The sequence below is a fragment of the Canis lupus genome, chromosome 12 (genome assembly GCF_003254725.2).
Source record: "Canis lupus dingo isolate Sandy chromosome 12, ASM325472v2, whole genome shotgun sequence".
Lineage (NCBI taxonomy): Eukaryota > Metazoa > Chordata > Mammalia > Carnivora > Canidae > Canis > Canis lupus.
Window position 1 is genome coordinate 57,764,252 of NC_064254.1, and position 20,193 is coordinate 57,784,444.

General features: G+C 41.4%; 1 protein-coding gene across 5 annotated transcripts in view; it reads right to left on the reverse strand.

Annotated features, from left to right (window-relative positions):
* The window catches only part of FAXC (failed axon connections homolog, metaxin like GST domain containing), a 78,226-nt gene that overhangs the window by 53,893 nt on the left and 4,140 nt on the right, over positions 1-20,193 (reverse strand). For all 5 annotated transcript variants that reach the window (XR_003135662.3, XM_025444520.3, XM_025444521.3 and 2 more), the window contains 2 exons: positions 17,745-17,880; positions 5,144-5,340 (listed from right to left, as the gene is read on the reverse strand). Coding sequence is in view for 4 of the 5 variants with exons in the window: in XM_025444520.3 (XP_025300305.1) it covers positions 5,144-5,340; positions 17,745-17,880 (333 nt within the window). In the remaining variant the exon portion in view is untranslated. The remainder of the gene's footprint in view (positions 1-5,143; positions 5,341-17,744; positions 17,881-20,193) is intronic.

Genomic DNA, 20,193 nt, shown 5'->3' on the forward strand with positions numbered 1-20,193 from the left:
CACAAATCTAATCCCATCAGGCTGCTCCTCAGAGTCATTCATTAACTCCCCATAGCCCGTTAGCTTGGCACGCAGCCCTCCTACAGTCTCACCCAGGCACGGCTGGCCATCCCCTGGCCCCATCCCCCTGCACTGCCTCCTGTGTACCTGCCACACAGAACCACCTGTGTCTCCCCAGGCTCCTCTGTCTTGCGTCTAAACTTTGGCAGATGCTGCTCTCTCTGCCTAGATATCCTAATCCCCTGCCACCCAGCCCCTTTCACCCAGCCCTGACAGTCCCCAGCTTCTGTTGGGGTACCATCTCCTCTGGGAAAGCCTTTCCCCCATCACTCCAGCAGGTGCTGGCTGCCTTTCCTCAGGTCTTCAAACTCTTCCCCCAGCACCCACCATTATGATGGGTCAATGTCTCCCTCAGCCTGTGAGTCACCTGAGGACGGAGACAGTGTCTTGCTTCCCCCCATCCAGCATGGAGTATGGCCACTAGGAGTCATTCATTAAGTTTACTGAAAGAATGAATTATTGATTGAATGGTAAAAAAAGCTTTACTCCTGAGCCAGCTACTGCTAAGTAGTGTTTCTAAGGGCTGACAATATTTAAATAGGACGAAGGAAAAACAGAAATGCCTTTGAAGAATGAAGAAGGGGCTGACTGTTCTCTTCTGAGGCCCGCGTCACTCTCTACTGGGAAGAGCCCACTCCATGAGGAGTCGTGAATCATCAACCGGCAAGGGCAGGGAGAGCCAGTTTGGAAACTAGACTAAGCTGAACAATTAATTCATCATTCTGAGAACCTCTTTCAGAAAGTTGATTCTCATTTCCTTTATCACAAATGATGTACCGGATCTCTTCTGCAAAACGGGGTCAAGGTTTCTCTTAAAAATTGATTATCCTAGTCAGAACAGAAGAATAAATACTGTTCAACATTTTTAAAGGAGATCAAGAGTACAGGAAAGAAGCGCTGACCCCTGATGTTTCAATGAAGATCTCTCTTGTTATAACCTAACATGAGGCCTGGCCCATAGCAGAGATCATGCTAACATGTGGAAAACTGCAACCCTCGGAATCTACTGTTTGATGACTGAGTCTCAGCATGTGGCCTTCCTGACCACAGATGCCTTTCTCCATATCCTGCTACATCCTGTCATCTTTCGGTTGTCTTCTAAATGCATGGGGGTGCAAGAGCGTATGATAAGCTTCTATGATTCCACCGAGTTGCACAGCCCCTAGACTAACCCTTCCAAGCAGGACCTTTCACTACATCTGAAATCAGGGGGCAAGGGGAACAGGGAAGAGGGGATCACATTAATCCAGTTTTAATCATGGAGAGAGACTCCAGGCTTTTAGACAAGATTTTGGGTAAGTCATTTTAGTAAGGACTCCACCTCCCCCATTTAGTGAAACTATACCAAAAGCCAACCTCAAAATTGAAAAATCATGGCCAGCCTAGATGGAAATTTGTTCCAACACCTATATTTTAATGGGTCAAAGTGGTATGGCCTGACCACAGTGCGCTACACACTTCCTTGTGGGGCTATAAGACTCTTGGCGCACTAGTGTGTCATATAGATGAAGCTGTAGTGTCTGTTACCAGAGCTCAATTTCATTCCACTAATTTGACCCCGTGTCTCTCGTATTTCCCTTTATACCAACTTCCATGCGTTGGATCTAACTTAAGCACTCAGTGGAACAAAGAGGATAGAAACCTGTCTTCTCCATGTTCAATCATAGTTATGCAAGTGGGACATACTGGTATGGATTTCAAGTTCAAGAAAAACTCGTTATAGCTAAGTGTGCTTATTTGACCAAACCTGAAGCAGAGCCCCAGGATGATGTGATGGTATTTACGTAACAATGCCAGCTTTCCATTGTCTTCGCTTTTCAGAAATATCACACCTGGAGCGTTCTTGCAATTTTGGACCAAAATAAACATATCTGAAAACTCCAGATAATTCGAATCAATTGATTCAAACAGTGGATTTCATCTCCTCCGCTGTAAACACAGACACACCTTGGAGCTCAGATTGTTAGAATTTAACAAGCTCTAATGAAAATCTCATCCTGTAATATTTTCCTATATAGGGTGGTCCATTCCTCATGCTGGCCCCAGTTTCCATGGGTGCACATTCTGTGTGTGGCCTCTGAGACAAGAAAGTGGGGAGCAGGAGAGGAACCTGACAAGGAGTGTCCACAAACTCTGCCTCAGGCATTTTCTTACTGGAGGGACAGGTGTCTTTTCTCCTTTGGGATTTAGAGCTCTAGGGAATGCCTGTTCAAAGTCTCCCCAAAGCAAGAAGATAGCTAAAGGTTAGGAAACCTTATGAAACAGAGGAAGGTTTGCTTTTCCTTCTGCTGCTAGGGACTGAAGGGAATTGAAGGAATTGGGAATTTTTCTTTGAAAGTTCACTGGAGGGCAGCCCAGTGGCTCAGTGGTTTAGTGCCGCGTTCAATCCAGGACATGACCCTGGAGACCTGGGATCGAGTCCCACGTCAGGTTCCCTGCATGGAGCCTGCTTCTCCCTCTGCCTGTGTCTCTGCCTCTCTCTCTGTGTGTGTCTCTCATGAATAAATAAATAAAATCTTTAAAAAAAAAAAAGAAAGAAAGTTCACTGGATATTTTTATCTCTATGAAGAAGACCTGACCTCCCACCTTCATTATATTTTCCTCAAAATAACCTTTGAGGAGACACAAATGAGACACAGTAGCTAGCTCCCGCTCTGAATTACAAAATGTATTTAAAAAGTGGATTACAGATACAAAATTATCCTTAGAAAGGTCTATGTACGACCTAAGCAACTCCCCCAAGCACTTGTGTGTTTATGGTCCATAAAATTAAGATTCTTCCACACCAGGATACCACCTCCCAACTCTCCCACTCACTTCCCACCCCCCAATACCTTTCCCTCCACCACCTAGAGCTGCCTCCCATCATGTATTAGCTGGGGCTGTTGAAGGGAGAGAAGGGAAGGGAAAGAGCAGAAGATGAATTTCTACCAGGGAGTAAACATATAAAACGTCTCCACACACCAAGAGAAAAAATCAGGGACAGCTGGTACTTGGGAATCTTGCTGGATCAAAGTCTTTCTAACTGGAATGTACATTTTATGAACCACTACAAAAATCAAGAGTTGTAGCGCAAGTACTAATGAAAATGTAAGGTGACTTTCAGCTTCTTTCCATGCAGCTCACAAAGCAAGAGCTCTCCGCATTAATGGGCCCATCAATCAAACAAGGTAGCACTTTGGAGGGCTGCATCAACAGAAGGCACAGAGGGTCAGGGTGGCCCTGTGCTGGTTCTTCATTTCTTTCAATTGCTGCCAAGTGGGGACTAGAACCTCTTAAGAGATGAGATGGGCTCTGTCCCACAGGCTTTTCCCTGAGACTAAGCACACCACATGCAGTCATTCACTTGGCCCATGCTGTAACTCCTGCGCTCTTGAAGATGGGAGCCCCATCAGTTCTCCACAAGTACCATAAAGAAAAGACCTGGGTGCTTTCCAGGAACACAGAGTCTGTGATTACTACCATGCTGATCTGCACCCCTGCCTCTGCTCTCTGCTGGGTTCCCTCCTTGCCCCCACCCCCTTCACCCCTACAGTGAGAGGGGGGAAAAGAAGCGGTGCTTTGGATCTGCCCTGGGATAAACGGGGCAAGGACTGTGAGCAGAAAAAGAAAACAGAAATAGAGAGTCACTTAAAATCCAAGAGAGGGAACAGCAAGTTTTCCATTTAGAAAGAACAAGCAAGTTTCCATGTAGAAAGAGAACTGAACTGATGAAATAGGACGGTGATAGGGAAGACCTTCGACAATCAACCCCACACTGAGTGTGGAGGAGGCGAAAGCTACTGGGTGAGCAACTGACCCCTTAATAACAATTAATGCCCAAAAAAGAGGGCTTAACGATTCTTAATTAGCTCTTTGGAACAAGATAAGTCTAGAGAAATCATAGAGAAAACTCATCTACTGGGGTGTATAGAAAGGTGCTAAAACTCCAGGAAATGGATGAAAGACAAAAGGAAAAATCCCACATGACGATGAGTTTATAAGCCAAGAAGCCCTGTGCCTGTTTAACTCACATGTCACAGCCAGCACAATGGCACATGCAGAATACAGGCAACTCATCCACGCAGTGTGTGAGGCTTCAGACAAGGGATGCAACCTAGGGGTCAGCCAGGCGGGACAAGAGCACTCAGAAAGCAGAAGTACACTTTACTTCTGGAACACAGAGAAGCTCTTGTCGTCTAAGGAAAACTGACAATAATTTTACAAAGCTTGAATAATTCATTTCACTTAAGACTTCTAACCTGACTTAGTCTTCTGTTCCCTCCTCTGGGTGTCCGATATAATAGTATTTTAATTCAGCAGTTTGGACTAGTAAAGAGCAGAGTCAGTTGAAATATCCTCTTCACCTCAGTGAGGTGAGGTCTAAATCAGGGGTCAGCCAAACACAGCCCATAGGCTAATAAGTTTTTACATTTTTAAATGGTTGGAGGGGTGCCTAGATGGCTCATTTGGTTAAGGGTCCAACTCTTGGTTTCGGCTCAGGTCATGATCTCAGGGTCATGAGATCGAGCCTCATGCTGGGCTCTGTACTCAGAGTGGAGTCTGCTTGGGATTCTCTCTGTCCCTCTTTCCCTCTGCCCCTCCCTCCACTCACATGCACTCGTTCTCTCTCTCTCTCTCTCTCTTTCTCTTTCTCTAAAATAAATTCATTAACTAATTAATTAAAAAATTAAAAATACATTTTTAAATGGCTGGAGGAAAAAAATCAAAAGAATAACTTTTCATATTAAATGAAATTCAAATGTCAGTGTTTTTATTGTTTCATTGAAACAGAGTCATGCTCTTCATTTCCATGTCATCTATGGTTGCTTTTGCACTACAATGGAAGAGTTTAAGGAGTTGCAACAGATCCATGGCCCCACAAAGCCTAAAACATGTGTTAGCGAGGCCTCTACAGAAAATGTCTACCTTTTTTCTAGATACCTAGAAACTTATCCGTTATAACTTTGACCCCTAAGTCGGTCAGAATGTAGAAATTTTTGAAAAGGCTGGGGAATGTCTGAAAAGTGAAACAGAACTTGGGCTTACTCCAAAGGCTGGGGACAGGCCCTGGGCACTCACCCAACATGCCTGGGGGACTCACCAGTAGAAGTGCTCCTCCACCATCTTGGTCACTGCTCTGGAGATGGCTCTTTCATGAGGGCCAAGGTTTTTGTTTAAATTCACTCCAAGTTTCTCTTCCAGAAAGTCAATTATGAATTCTGTGCCAGAAACTTTTTCATGATTATATTCAATCCAAGGCATTTTCCCTTGAGCAGAAAGTTTTCCACCAAAATAATTCTAAGCAGAGTAAATTTTAAAAAGAGAAAAGCAATGTTTTATTTAAATTTCACTGTATGGTTAACAGAAAGAAACATTCCAACCCTTTATTTGATAGTGACTATACTGTTCAAGTGAATGAACTCAGCACATAAACTCTTTAAGACAACAAATAGTTACTCTTGGAGAAATAAAAATACCTCACATGAAGATATTACTTTACTCCCATAGATTTTATCATGAGCTCTGGTATATTGTTACAAAAAAGACCAGAGAGGAGAAGTAGTGTTGAAATGATCTTGGTAATAGTTGGTTTAGTTAAAAGGTTAAGAACAAGCCACAAATGCAAAACAGTGAAAATAAGCCATAATGGGGCTTGCACTGGTGAGGCTACTAACCGAAGATCTCATCTGAAACCCAGCAGCTTATGCTTGAATAATGCTTAATACCATGGCAAACAAGTGGCCCCATAAATTATAACACTTAGGTGTAAGAAAGTGCATCCAACAGACTCAACTCTAGTGTTGGTTAAAATGTAGATTCCTGGGCCCCAGCCCAGACCTCTGCATCAGAAGCCTGGGAATGGTGCCCAGAAATCTGTGTCTGTGCTAAGTTCCCCTTTGATTTACACCCATGCTAGAATCTTACAGTGTCTCAGAGGACATGATCCCAGATGGAGTGGAATGGGGGTGTGGAGTCATACACTTTATGAACACTGGGAATTAGAGTGACATTTGCTGCCTCCACTCCTTGGCCAGGCACTACACATTCCCCTTGATGTGGACCAGAAGAAATGTTACAAACCTCGAAAAGTTGTTAGTACATCAGATATTCTTGTAATTTGTACACTAAAGATGTAAATTTACCATATAACATAGTACCTGTTTCAGATTAACTCTTGATATCACCCATATCAACCTAACACATCCCTTTCAGGACTTTTGTCATTTGCAGATGGATTCTATCCTACACACTGACATCAGAGGAAACTGTTTGAAATGCAAATGAGATGCAAGATCTCTATGGCTCAAAATTATCCAGTGGTTTTTAATGGATCTATTCTAACCCCTTTCACATACCAGTCTAGACCTATACCACCTAGCCACTGCCCACCTACCCAGCCTCTTTGCTATCAATCTCTCCAGTCTTCTGAATTCCAACTGCACACATCCGAACACATCAAGGTCTTTGCCACCTCTCTGACTTTGTGCACTCTTTACTTTTTATAGGAGTCTCTTTTCCCAACCTCTGCCAAGTCATATCCATCCTAAAATATTTAGTTCAAAGTTCACCTTGTTGGTGAACAATATTTCCTCAAGGTGCAACCATTACTTCCTTTCCTCCATGCTTCCATTGTACAGTGTATATTCCTCCCATCTTATAATATTACCATTGGTACCTTTGCCTTTCCCTCTAGGCCATGCCCCCCCGCCCAAGTATTTGGTACATTTTTATCTAGACTCCTTTTAAAAACTGGAGTAACAAAAATTAATGATTGATTCTTTTTTTTAAAGGGATTTATTTTATTTTATTTTATTTTTTATTTATTCAGAGAGAGAGAGAGAGAGGCAGAAACACAGGCAGAGGAAGAAGCAGGCTTCATGCAGGAAGCCTGACGTAGGACTCGATCCCAGGTCTCCAGGATCACACCCTGGGCTGCAGGCAGCGCTAAACCGCTGTGCCAACAGGGCTGCCCTTAATGATTGATTCTTATGGAAATGAAAGTTCTTATAGGTTTTTGTCATCAAAAATGTTAGTTTTAGAGGCAGAAAAAGTATTTGACAAAATTCAACATCCATTCATGACAAAAACTCTCAATGAAGTGGGTATAGAGGGTATATACCTCAACTGTATAAAGGCTATATATGAAAAACCCACAGCTAACATCATACTCAATGGTGAAAAGCTTTCAGCTTTTCCTCTAAGATCAGGAACAAGACAAGGATGTCCACTCTTGCCACTTTTATTCAACATAGTACTGGAAATCCTAGCCACAGAAATCAGACAAGGAAAAGAAATAAAAAGCAACCAAAATGGTAAGAAGTAAAACTGTCATTATTTGTAGATGACCTGATACTATATATAGAAAACCATAAAGGCTCCACCGAAAAATCTATTAGAATAAATGAATTCAGTAAAGTTGTAGAAACAGCATTAATATACAAATATCTGTTGCATTCCTGTACATTAATAATGAACTAGCAGAAAGAGATATTAAGAAAACAATCCAGGATGCCTGGATGGCTCAGCGGTTGAGTGTCTGCCTTCAGCTCAGGGCGTGATCCCAGGATCCGGGATCAAGTCCCACAATCGGGCTACCTGTGAGGAGCCTGCTTCTCCCTCTGCCTATGTCTCTGCCTCTCTCTCTGTGTCTCCCATGAATAAATAAATAAATCTTTAAAAAAAAAAAAAAAAAGAAAATCTCATTTACAACTGCATCAAAAAAGAAAAAAATACCTAGGAATAAATTTAACCAAGGACATGAAAGACTAAAAATCTGAAAACTACAAGACACTGATGAAAGAAATTGAAGACAACACAAATAAATAGAAAGATATACCACAATCACGGATTGGAAGAATTCATTAATATTATTAAAATGTCAATACTACTCATAGCAATCTATAGATTCAACTCAATCCCTAACAAAATAATGTTAATATTTGTCAAATAACTAGAATGAATAATCCTAATGTGTAGAGAACTATAAAAGACCCTGAACAGCCTAAAGCAATCTCAAGAAAGAAGAATGAATCTGGAGGTATCACACTCCCTGATTTCAAACTATACAATACTACAGTAATCAAAATAGTATGGGTACTGGCATAAAAATAGACACACTAATCAATGGAACAGAATAGAGTGATCAGAAATAAACCCATACTTAAATGGCCAACTAATCTACAAGAAAGAAGGTAAGAATATACAATGGAAAAAAGACAGTCTTTTCATTGAATGGTGCCTGGGAAACCTAGAGAGCTACATTAAAAGAATGCAACTAGGGATCCCTGGGTGGCGCAGAGGTTTAGCGCCTGCCTTTGGCCCAGGGTGTGATCCTGGAGACCCGGGATCGAATCCCACGTCGGGCTCCCGGTGCATGGAGCCTGCTTCTCCTTCTACCTGTGTCTCTGCCTCTCTCTCTCTTTCTGTGTGACTATCATAAATAAATAAAAATTAAAAAAAAAAAAAGAATGCAACTAGAAAACTTTCTTATGCTACACACAAAAATAAACTAAAAATAGATTACATACCTAAATATAAGACCTGAGACCATAAAACTTCTAAAAGAAAAGATGGGTAGTAATCTGTTGGACATCAACTTTAGCAGTATTTTTCTGGATCTGTTTCCTCAGGCAAGGGAAACAAAAGTGAAAATAAACAACTGGCACTACATCAAACTAGAAAGCTTTTGCACAGCAAAGGAAACCATCAGCAAAACAAAAGGGCTACCTACCAAATGGGAAAAAAATATTTGCATATGATATATCCAATAAGAAGTTAACATCCAAAATAAATAAAGAATTCCTATAACTCAATACTAAAAAAAAAAAAAAATCTAATTTTTAAAAGGTCAGAGAACCTGCACAGGCATTTTTCCAAAGAAGACATACAGATGGCCAACAGATGCATGAAAAGATGCTCAACATCACTAATCGTCAGGGAAATACAAACTAAAACCACAATGAGATATTATCTCACACCATCCAGAATCGTATAAAAAAAGTCAAGAAACAATAGATATTGGCAAGAATGTAGAAAAAAAGGAGACCCTCATGCACTGTTGGTGGGAATGTTAAATGTGCAACCACTATGGAAAATAGTATGTAAGTTCCTCAACAAGGGGCACCTGGATGGCACAGTTATGTGTCCAAATCTTGGTTTCAGCTCAGGTAGTGATCTCAGGGTCATGAGATTGAGCCCCCTGTTGGGCTCCACACTTTGTGTGGAGTCTGCTTGATTTTTTCTCTCCCTCTGCCCCTCCCACCATGTGCTTGCGTGCCCGCTCTCTCCCTCAAATAAATAATAAATCTTTACAAGAAAAAAAAAAAACACCATACAATCCAGTGATTCCTGTACTAGGTATTTACCTAAGGAAAACAAAACACTAATTTGAAGATATATGTACCCCATTTTTATTGCAGCATTATTTACAATAGCCAAGGTATGGAAGCAACCTAAGTGTCCAGCAATAAGCAAATGCACAAATAAGATATGGGATGGACAGATAGGTAGATGGACAGACAGACAGGATGCAATATTACTCAGCCATAAAAAAGGATGAAATGTTGCCATTTGCAACAATATGGATAGACCTAGAGGGTATTATGCTAAATGAAATAAACCAGACAGAAAAGAAAAATACCATATCATGTGTGGAATCTAAAAAAACAACCAAACCAACCAACCAGAAACAGACTCATGAATACAGAAAACAAACTGGTGGTTGCCAGAGGGAAGAGATGTAGGGGTTAGGCAAAATAGGTGAAGGGGATTAACAGGTGCAAACTTCCAGTTATAAAATAAATCAATCATAGGGATGAAAAGTACAACATAGAGAGTATAGTCAATAATATTGTAATTATTTTGTATGGTAACAGATGGTAGCTACGCTTATTGTGGTGAGTACTTTGTAATGTATACAATTCTCAAATCAGGGACGTCTGGGTAGCTCAGTGGTTGAGCATCTGCCTTCAGCTCAGGGCATGATCCCAGGCCTGGGGATCAAGTCCCACACTGGGCTCCCCGCAAGGAGCCTGCTTCTCCCTCTACCTATGTCTCTGCCTCTCTCTGTGTGTCTCTCATGAATAAATAAAATCTTTAAAAAGAAAAGTAGGAGATAACACTTTAGAGATACTATGATCATATCTAATTAAAAAATTAGATAAATGTTTAAAAATATTTAAAAAAGAAACACAAAAACATCTGAAGTAATTGGCAATAGTATGAGATACAGATGATCTTTCCACGAATTTCAGTCTTTCAGAATTGGCTATATTACTGTTAAAATAAAAACATTATCTTTTAAAAATAATACTTAGTTTTCCTTAACTTCCTAAATATATTCAAGAACTCCTGGCCTATCTTACTTAAGCAATTGAAGTCTGACTGGCCCACTAACGGTGGTTTCTGAAAGTAATTTTGAGAAGAATCATGAAGAGATAAACCTTTATATATTTTGTGAGCTTTAGTTTCCTCCTGCAAGTTTGTCCTAGGTGAAATTAATCTACACTTCTACTATATTATTAACACAGCAGTGAAAGCTATGGGCTTTGGTTTTAAAAATCTCATTCCATCACTTATTCAGTGTGACCCTGGTCATCCCTGGATCTCCCTTATCATCCTTGGATCTCTCTGGGCTTCAATTTCCTTATCTACAGAATAGGGATACAAGAGTTGTAGGAGGACTACTACATGCATGAAGGAGTTTGACAAGTCCCTTCATCAGAAATATTAACATCACCATTACCATTTTGAAATGGAGAATTAAGACCCTAAAAAAAAGGGCAGCCCAGGTGGCTCAGGGGTTTAGCACCACCTTCAGTCCAGGGCCTGATCCTGGAAACCCATGATCGAGTCCAACGTGGGGCTGGGGCTCCCCTCATGGAGTCTGCTTTTCCCTCTGCCTATGTCTCTGCCTCTCTCTCTCTCTCTCTCTGTCTGTCTCATGAATAAATAAATAAAAGCTTTTAAAAAAAAATCCCAAAGTCTTGGGACACTGACTTGCTACACTAGCCATGGTACCCCCAACTTTTCAGCTAAATGTATATCCATTACATTCACTGCACCCCTGGAGCCATCTTGAAAGCTCTCCCACTGGCTAAATTTGAGACAATTTGAGCAACTTTTATAGATTATAACACATTGGCAAAAAAAAAAATCTACACAACCACTATTATGAAATAATTAGAAATATATATGTTGGTCTCTGCCCCCAATTTCCAGCACAGAGCCCCTAAAAGCCTTATAAAAATTCCTAAGTGATAGAGCACTAGGAACATTTTTGTCTTAATGAGGTGACTCTGGGTGGGCTCCTTGGATGGCTCTTGGAAGGTGCCAGGTTACTAGAAAGACCAAACCTTGATGAGCAACCATGATTTTCAGTCCTGTCCCCCATCCTCCAAAGATGGGGCTGGAAATGGAGTAAATAATTGCTCATGCCTATGTGAGGAAGCCTCCAAAAAATCCCAAAAGTATGGGGTTCAGAGAGTTTCCAGATGGGCAAATACATCCATACCGGGGAAGGTGATGCATCCAACTCTACAAGCTCCTGAACTGGGACCGTCCCAGGCCTCACCCTATGTACCACTTCATCTAGCTGTTCATTTGTATCTTTTAACGTATTCCTTAGTAAACTAGGTATAAACGTGTTTCCCTGAATTCTGTAGAGGGGGAAGGATACAGTCTATGAGACAGAGTCCTTAACCTATGGGATGACACTGTCTCCAAATAGCATGTCAGAATTGAATTAAATTGCAGGACATGCAGATGGTGTCACAGAGAGCTGCCTGGTGTGGGGTGAAAACCTCCCCATATCCAGTGACCACAAGTGTCAGAAATGAAGTGTTTGATGTGAATAGTAAAGGAGACTCCCAGGGAAGAAACACATAGTAGGGAAAAGCTGGGTTTTGTCCCACATAGAAAGAAAAAAACGAAGTCCTTCCCTTTACAACTATGTATTGTAGTTTTGTAGGAAAAAAAGTCCCTATTTTTTGAAGATGCATACTGAAGTCCTGAGGGGTGAAGTGTCATGATTTCTGCAGCTTATTTTCAAATGGTTCATTTAAAAAATTGTTTATATAAAGAGAAATAAAGCAAAAAAGGCAGTAATTGGTCAATTTAGGTGAAGAGCATATGGGTATTCACAGTACTAGGCTTTGAACTTGTCTGTGGCTTAGAAAGTTCCAACACAAAATGTTGGGGGAGTGGGGGAACACACAAGATCAGCAAATAAGTAACAATCAAAAGTTAGGGCTAAAAGCCAGAGCAGAGAATTCCAAAGGAGCCATTCTCTTTCTTTTTCTCTTCCACATTTACAAAGTATTATTGTGTGAAATACAGCTTTCTTATACAACCAGTTACAGCAAACAATGTAGGCATCTTTGTGTGTGTCTGGAAAAATGTTTGGAAGGATGGCCCAAAGTATCAGTAATGGCAATGGCTAGTTAGTAAGATGCCAGGTGATGTTCATTTTCCACTTACACTCTATGTATTGTTTGAAATTCTTATAAGGACTATATGTCATTTATATGTAATCAGAAAAAGATGATAAAGCTATTTTCATTTTGAAAAAAAAATTAACCATATCCGCAGGACCTCCTTGTTGTACCTTTTCTGCAACTTCCTACAAATCTATAATTACTACAAAATGAAAAGTTTTCAACCTACCAATATTTACATCCTGATTTTAAAAAGATGAAAAGATAGTAACTGTGACCAATAGATCAGGCTTTTTAAAAAAAGCCTTTGAGTTTCTACTAATGGTCATCAAATATTTATTCCAATCTCTCTTCTGTTAAAAAGTAAAAAAAGCTTCAAATATAAAGTTGTGTTCTTGGGAGTATGGCATTTTAATCTTTTCTTTTTCAAGGCACAGGGCAAAGAAGGGGCAGAGAATAGAGCTCCCTGGATCTCCGACAGAATGCCTCTATACTGACGAGTGCAGGCGATGAGCCCCACCTGCACTTCCCAGGCACCCACAACACAAACCCTCATCGAGGGCACCCAGGTCTCAAGGCACCCATGGCGGGCACACAGCATCCTTCCAAAACACAGGACCATTTTTCTCTTACCTAAATCTCTGCTCTGAGCTGAACACCCCCTGCATTGATTTTCCACAAAGTCCTCACAGAAGAAAAAACACTCCTATGCCTTTCTTTAAAAAAAAAAAATATATATATATATAAATATTTATATATATTATAAATATTTATATATATATAAACTCCTCCTGAGAAGAATCCATATAGATAAAACCACTTGACTACAGGAGGCCCGTGACTCCATTCCTACAGAAATCAGAGAGACTCCACAAGAGCTAACACATTGTGCTGTGTATGGATCTGTTCATTCACAGAAGTTAAAGCCTCCAGTCTGGTAAATCTCCAGATGGTGACCCATAACAACCCCCAAAGAAGCCCCAAAACAAATGACTATCAACACCCACCAGACCAAGCCATGACTTCTCTGCCCCACCGTCCATTCAGATTTCCTAAAACTTAGATAGCAAGGACTTCTGGAGCCCTGGGGCAGGGTCAATGTCCCATGCCAGCATGAAGTAGTTACAGAAGATGGATCATCACCCATTTTCCCATAAAAGATTTTAAGGGCTCAGAATCCTTGAGGGGTGAATGTTAGAGACAGTTAGGGTCTAACAAAAATACTGGAGGCCAGCAAAGAGGAAGTCATGGCCAACTCTCAGGAAAGCCAGAGGCTTCCTAGCAGCACTCAACAAAGCCACAAGCAGCCGGGTTGGCTAAATTCTGAATCAACACACTATGAGCAGCAAAGCTGAGGGAATAGAGTGGAGAAACAGAGTAGCTAGGGGGAATTAAAAATAAGTGCTGTGAAGTCCGGTGATGCTGGCAAGGATTTTTTTTTTTTTTTTTTTTTAAATGTAAGAACAGGGACACCTGGGTGGCTCAGTGGTTGAGCATCTGCCTTCTGCTCAGGGTGTGATCCTGGAGTCCCAGGATCAAGTCCCCACATCGGGTTCCCCAAGGAGCCTGCTTCTCCCCCTGCTTATGTCTCTGCCTCTGTCTCTCATGAATAAATAAATAAAATCTTTAAAAATATATATATATATATACACACACACACACACATCAACAAGAAATCATAATTTTGGAAAAGGGGAAGTGGTCACCTCCTAGAAGGCCTGTGCAATAGCTTCAGGTTTCACGGTGAAACATGTGTCCTGCTGGCCCAGTCACACTACCTAAAAGCAGCTGCTCTGCAACATGAGCAGAGGAAGTTAGGCTCCTGGTAAAGCCAGGGCCGCAGCAGTCAGTACTTGCAGGCTTGAAGGCAGGAAGAGCTAGGGTGGCACAGCCCGGCAGCTGAGCTGGCCCCTGCAAACAGCAGTACGGCTCCATCAAGGTGACAGGGTCCAAGAGGTCTAGAAAGCCATCAGGGACTACCCAGCACAAAATTCAGGCCTGGTGCCCTAACTGCCCCCAAGCTGTCAAGGCTAATTGATATGACTGGGTCAAGAGTGATGACAGAATAGAGACAGGCAGCTGGTGGGGAGCACTCTCTTCCCTCAATGTGAGCCCCTGGGTGACATGGATCTTCCAGTGCTGGCTGCCTAACACCAAGCTCAGCAACCATCTTTCAAATCTGATCTGCTGCATCTAGATGCTTCAAGTTCCGTCTGTCTTCAGGGCTATCTTCTCCTCTATTCAGGCTTAGAAAGTCCTGAATAATCTCCTTGTTTCTAGGGCCCTCCACCCAAAGTCCAGGTTAGGTGCCCCGCCATCATATCCCCAGCGGGGCCTCCATCATAGCATTTACCACACCAGGAGGATGCCCCTCATCTCATCCCAGCATTGGTCTCTCGGAGGGTCACTGCCACCCCCCATCCCCTCTTCTGCAGAGAAATTGGCTCAGAAAGCACAGGCCAGGGAGCATCAGGGGATGCAGGGCTAGAAGCCTGGCCCCGCTGCTCTGTTACCAGCAAGGGAGACCACTTCCTCCCAGTGCCACCACTTTGGAAGAGCCTGAAGGTGAACCCCTGGCCAGCAGGGGCCACTTGGAGGAGTGGCAGCAAACCAGAGGGACCATTGGTTTGGGGGTGCCTGGGTCTCCCTTCTTACTTTGCTTATATCCCCTCAGAGGCAGAAACCTGAAGCCTAAGCTTTGGCCCTGGCTTGGTACAGATTCCCAGGCAGGGAAGCTGCATCTCCGGAAAAAGGAAATCTCAAACCAAAATAGACACCAGAAGCGTGCAACCACCATCACAGAAGAGCAACAGATGAATCCATACAACATGGAGCACGACTGTGCAGACACAGACCAATTTTAATTAGCATAATAGATATCCTCTAAGGTACGAAAGCAGAAATGATAAAACAAGCCAAGGGAAAACATGAAGAAGAAAAATATAGAGTTAAACACAATAGATAAGTAGTACAACGGATGCAAGAAGAGAACAGAGTGATGCAATGGAATTTCAGAAAGACGAATCCACACAGAAGGAAGAAGAAAAGAATGAAGGAATATGTTCAGAGACAGAGAAAATAAAAGCAGAGATTTCAGTATCCAGATAATAGGCGACAAGAAAGAAGAATGGTGAAATAAACAAAAAAGAAAGTATTTGAAGAAAATTAAGAATTCCCCAGAATGAAAAAAAAAAAAAGATTCAAGACTTCAGACTAAGAGTTTAGAAAGGGCCAAACAAGATACATAAAGACCCACACCAAGGCACAGCATAGTGAAATTTAAGTATGTTGAGATTAAATGCAAATTCTAAAAGTTCCAGAGAGAAAGAGAGAGAGAAAGGATCAGGCTAATACCAAATTTTTCAATAGCAATACTGACACAGAAAGACAAGGGAGTAATATTTTTAAAGCCCTGAAGGGAAAGAACTTTGAAGGTAGATGTTTCCAATGTGAGGGCATAATAAAGACATCATCAGGTGTGCAAAGCTACTGGAGGTTTGCTGCGTAAAGGCTCAATCTGAAAATATGCATCAAGGAAGCACTCAAATAAAAAGATAAATAATCCTGGAGGAGAAGATACATAGGAAATAAAAAGCTAGTCAGAAGTTTAGTAAGGTTTGTTGCCTAAAAAAGAACCAGACAAAAAAGGAAGGGATTTCCAAAATTCCAGGATTAAAACATTAGATGACAACAACACACTTGGGATCAGGGCTGGGAAAAGAGAGACCCAAGGTTCATGGGAACCTGTAAGATACTTGTATTATCCAAGGGCCAACACAGCATTTGAGAAGTGATAATAGGGAAAAATAAACTCAAATTTGGATCTTAAGAGCAACCACAACAAAAATAGAATTTGTTTTAAATGAGAAGAAAATTTCTTTTTATCTTATCTGTTAGAAAGCAGGAAATGAGAAAAAAAACAAGTATAATGAGAAAAATATTAAATAAGATGTTAGAAAAATAATAATAAATAAGATGTTAGAAATAAGTTGTAGTTAAACAGTAATTACAAGCATAAATGAAAAAACTCACCAATTAAGGACTCTTAGATTGGCTACAGGTAATACATTGGCTAGGAGAGACAGATACATAAAAAAAAGAGAAAGAGGATGGAGATGGATATCCCAAACAAATATGAACCAAAAGAAAGCTGGAGAATCAATCTCAATATCTGATAATATAAAATTCAAGGCTAAAAAAAAAAAGAAAAGCAAGGGACACAGCTGGGTGCTATATCCTGGGAAAAGAAACAAGAGAGTACAAATGTGATCTTCCATAGTATTATATACCTAACTATATGATCTCTTACATAAAGCAAGAACAGGATGGCAAGAAGAAAAGATAAATCAAAAAATACCCATGGATATTTTAACCCACTTCTTTCAGACGCTACTAAAACAGGCAAACAAAAAATAAGCAGAGATATACAAGATCTAAACAACACACTAAACAGACGCTCAAGCAAGTAAATCTAGAGAGAGCTCATCACCCAAACAGAGAATAGGTAATGATTTTCAACATTTATAAAAACTAGCCACACACTAGGCTAAAGCCTCAGTAAATTTCAGGGAACCAATACCACAGAGGCTCTCTGCTCTGATCATAAAATTAAAAAACAATAACAAAAATCAAAACTTGTACATGGCTAGATACTAGATGAAAAAGAAAGATATTTTTAAAAAATACATAGAATTGAATAACAATGAAAACACAGCCTGTCAAATTTGTGAGACAAAATGAAGTCACAGTAAAATGAATCCCATTAAATGCATCCCTCTGTTTGTTCTTTAATGCTGAAATGAGCGAATATTTCCCTGAAAGTCACCCAAACAGAACACGGACCACTGTAGAAAAGTTTCCCCCAAATCACAACGATCTCCCTGGTGACCTGCTGGGTGCTCTGCCCCCCAGGATTCATGAGAGACAAAAAGTAATGCTGTCAAACCTAAAGGAAAAAACCACCTTTATTAGGAGCTGCCCAGGAGGCCTATCCAAGCTAAACCAAGGCCTATTCTATGTCAGGAAAAAAAACATTGTGACCCTGAAACCTGCAAAAGTCCATACCCTTTGAGTGCCCCATTAAACTGAATGTAAAAATCAATGGCCCTTAGAATCCAGTCTCTCCTAAATATTTCCTAAGGACCAGGCGCTGCTAACTGCATACCCAACCCTCCAGGGCCAAGAGCAAGCCCTTCCCACCATGTGAGATGAGGAACTCCCCTTCTGATATTACTGCCATGAGAATAAAACCCATCTGTACACAAGTACCTGATAGGGTAAGTCGGCCATCCTTAAGTAAGTTTCCATTTTCAAACAGAAAGGAGACAAACTGGGGACACCATTGTTAGGTCTTGCAAACTGATGCAAAATAATAGCATCTTTGGAGTCAATCTCTTGCTGTTTCCTGCCAAAACCAAAACAGAGATCAAGAACAATCCACGTTGTTATACACATTCAATTCCCTTAGTTCCCCAGAGGTCCCTGGTGGGTCGTAGCTCCTCAGTGAACAAGCAGATCTGTTTGTCACTGGGGCTCACTCCAGAAGAGGAGTGGAAGCTTACCCAAAACACAAGAGGACCTTACAAACTATCACAGGGACTCCAAGGGCTTCGAGCGAAACTTGTGTATCAACCTCCTTCTGGTAACTATAGCCTATTGGGGCAGGAAGAGTACTTTGTGATACAGGCCCACCTCTTCTCCAGCTGGCTATGTGTAGGGGCCAGGGACAAGCCGGGCGGATAAAAATAATGGTGTGTGCTTACTGGGTGTCAGGCATTCTTCTTAGGGCTTCACAGGTTATTATTTCATTTAATCTTCACAATGACTTTATGAGGGAGGTACTACTGTTATCCATGTTTTATAGATGAGGAAACTGAGGCAGAGGGGATGAACTTGCCCAAGGTCACACTGCTACTAAATGGCAGAACCTGGACTGAACCAGGCAGGCAGAGGCTATGTTTCTTGACCCGTGGACCATACCATGAAACTGTCCCTAGAATCCTAGAATAACAGCGTAGGTTTACTCTGCAATGAACCAAATCTACAGGGAATCTGAGACTGCGAATACTCTGGTCCCTGTTCCAAACTATGGGTGCCTTCACCTGGCCTTTCACCTGGATGATGCCAAGGAAGCTGGCTCCCGGGCTCTATTCCATCTTCTCTAGCTTTCCAGGTCCCTGCTCTCGCTGCACAGCATAGAACTTAATACCCCTGCCTCTTCCCTTTCTTCTATCTCAGCCACACATCTAGTTTTCCCTTGGCTACTTTTTTGGGTCAGAGGATTTCCCTGGGACAATCTTTCAGCAGATACTGTATAATAGAGAACATGCTAGATTCCAAGTGTGGATGCCTGCAGTCAAATCCAAGCCCTGCTTCCTACCTGCCACATTACCCTAGGCCTCTCTGCCTCTCCCACACAGAAAGTGAGGGCCGTACCAATTCTGCATCATTTAGCACAAGGATGAAATTTTTAACATCTGTAAACATTTGTGGAGCTATCAAGCATCATGTTAGGATTGTAGAATCTATTCTCATTCACAGAGATATGGTCTTACCCCCTTAAACTACAAAATCTCGTCATCCTACCGGGCTTCGATCTTATGCTACCCTCAAGAACCTTTTGCAATTATCTGCCTTTCACTCAATCCAACCGCTTCCCAGACAGATAGGCCTCGCTCTTCCCCTTGGCCTTCCCTGAGTCTCTGGTTCCTTCACATCACTCCCAGTTTAACCCCACATACTTCCACCCAAGCAAGAGCAAGCTCTTTGTATCATCGTCCCATGGTGCTCACTTACTGCAGCAATGGCATTCAGTTAAAACCAAACTCTTCTGGAGAAATTTACCAACAAAGCGCCCCTTCTACTTAAAGAGTTATGAATGACACTCACTTTGCAAACACTCGTCAAGTCAAAAGGATACAAGTATTTGCTGTTTTCTGGCAATCTTTGCTATGTAAAACAAAGATTTTCTCTTTTAGATGAAATGTTGGGGAGGTCAGATGGTTCCCAGAGAGCACAAACTAGATTTGACAATTAACTGATCTTGTCCAGTCAAATATTTCAAGTCACAGAGAGGTATTTTCACGTAGAGTAGCCAGACAAAAATTTAAGAACTGGAAAGATAAATATAAAATCTTCTGCTCTACTGCCCAGAAACATCTAACGCTAATGGTTTACTTGGGCCATATTCTAAGAATGGGTGTGACAAGCGTATGCTATTGACTTTGTATTCATCATGCATATTAATTTATTTCATTCCAACAGTAACACCAAGGAGTGGATACTCTTATAGTTTAAATTTGGTGTATTATGGTATACAATAGATAACGGAAACTAAAGCTTAGAGAGGTTAAATAACTTGTCCAAGGAACATCACTGTAAGATTAGGTCATTAAGAGCTCTTAAGCCCTTCTACTACACTGAAATGGGCAATTTCTCAGTAAACTATCAAAACCACCAGTTTGACTCCAGCCACTCGAGCCTGAAACTTTCTGATGGAAGTTATAATAGTTAATGATGGCCAGCTTTAATTGAATGCTCACTTACGTGTCAAACTAAGCGTTCTAAGCGTCTCATGTGTCCTCAGTCAACTCCATAAGGAAGGCTATCATTATCCCCATTTTACAGATGAGAAAGCCAAGCAGCCAAGAAGCTCATTCTCATATCCAAGTTTACATGGTTAAAAGCAAAGTGAATCTGAGCCCGCTGTGGCTCCAGA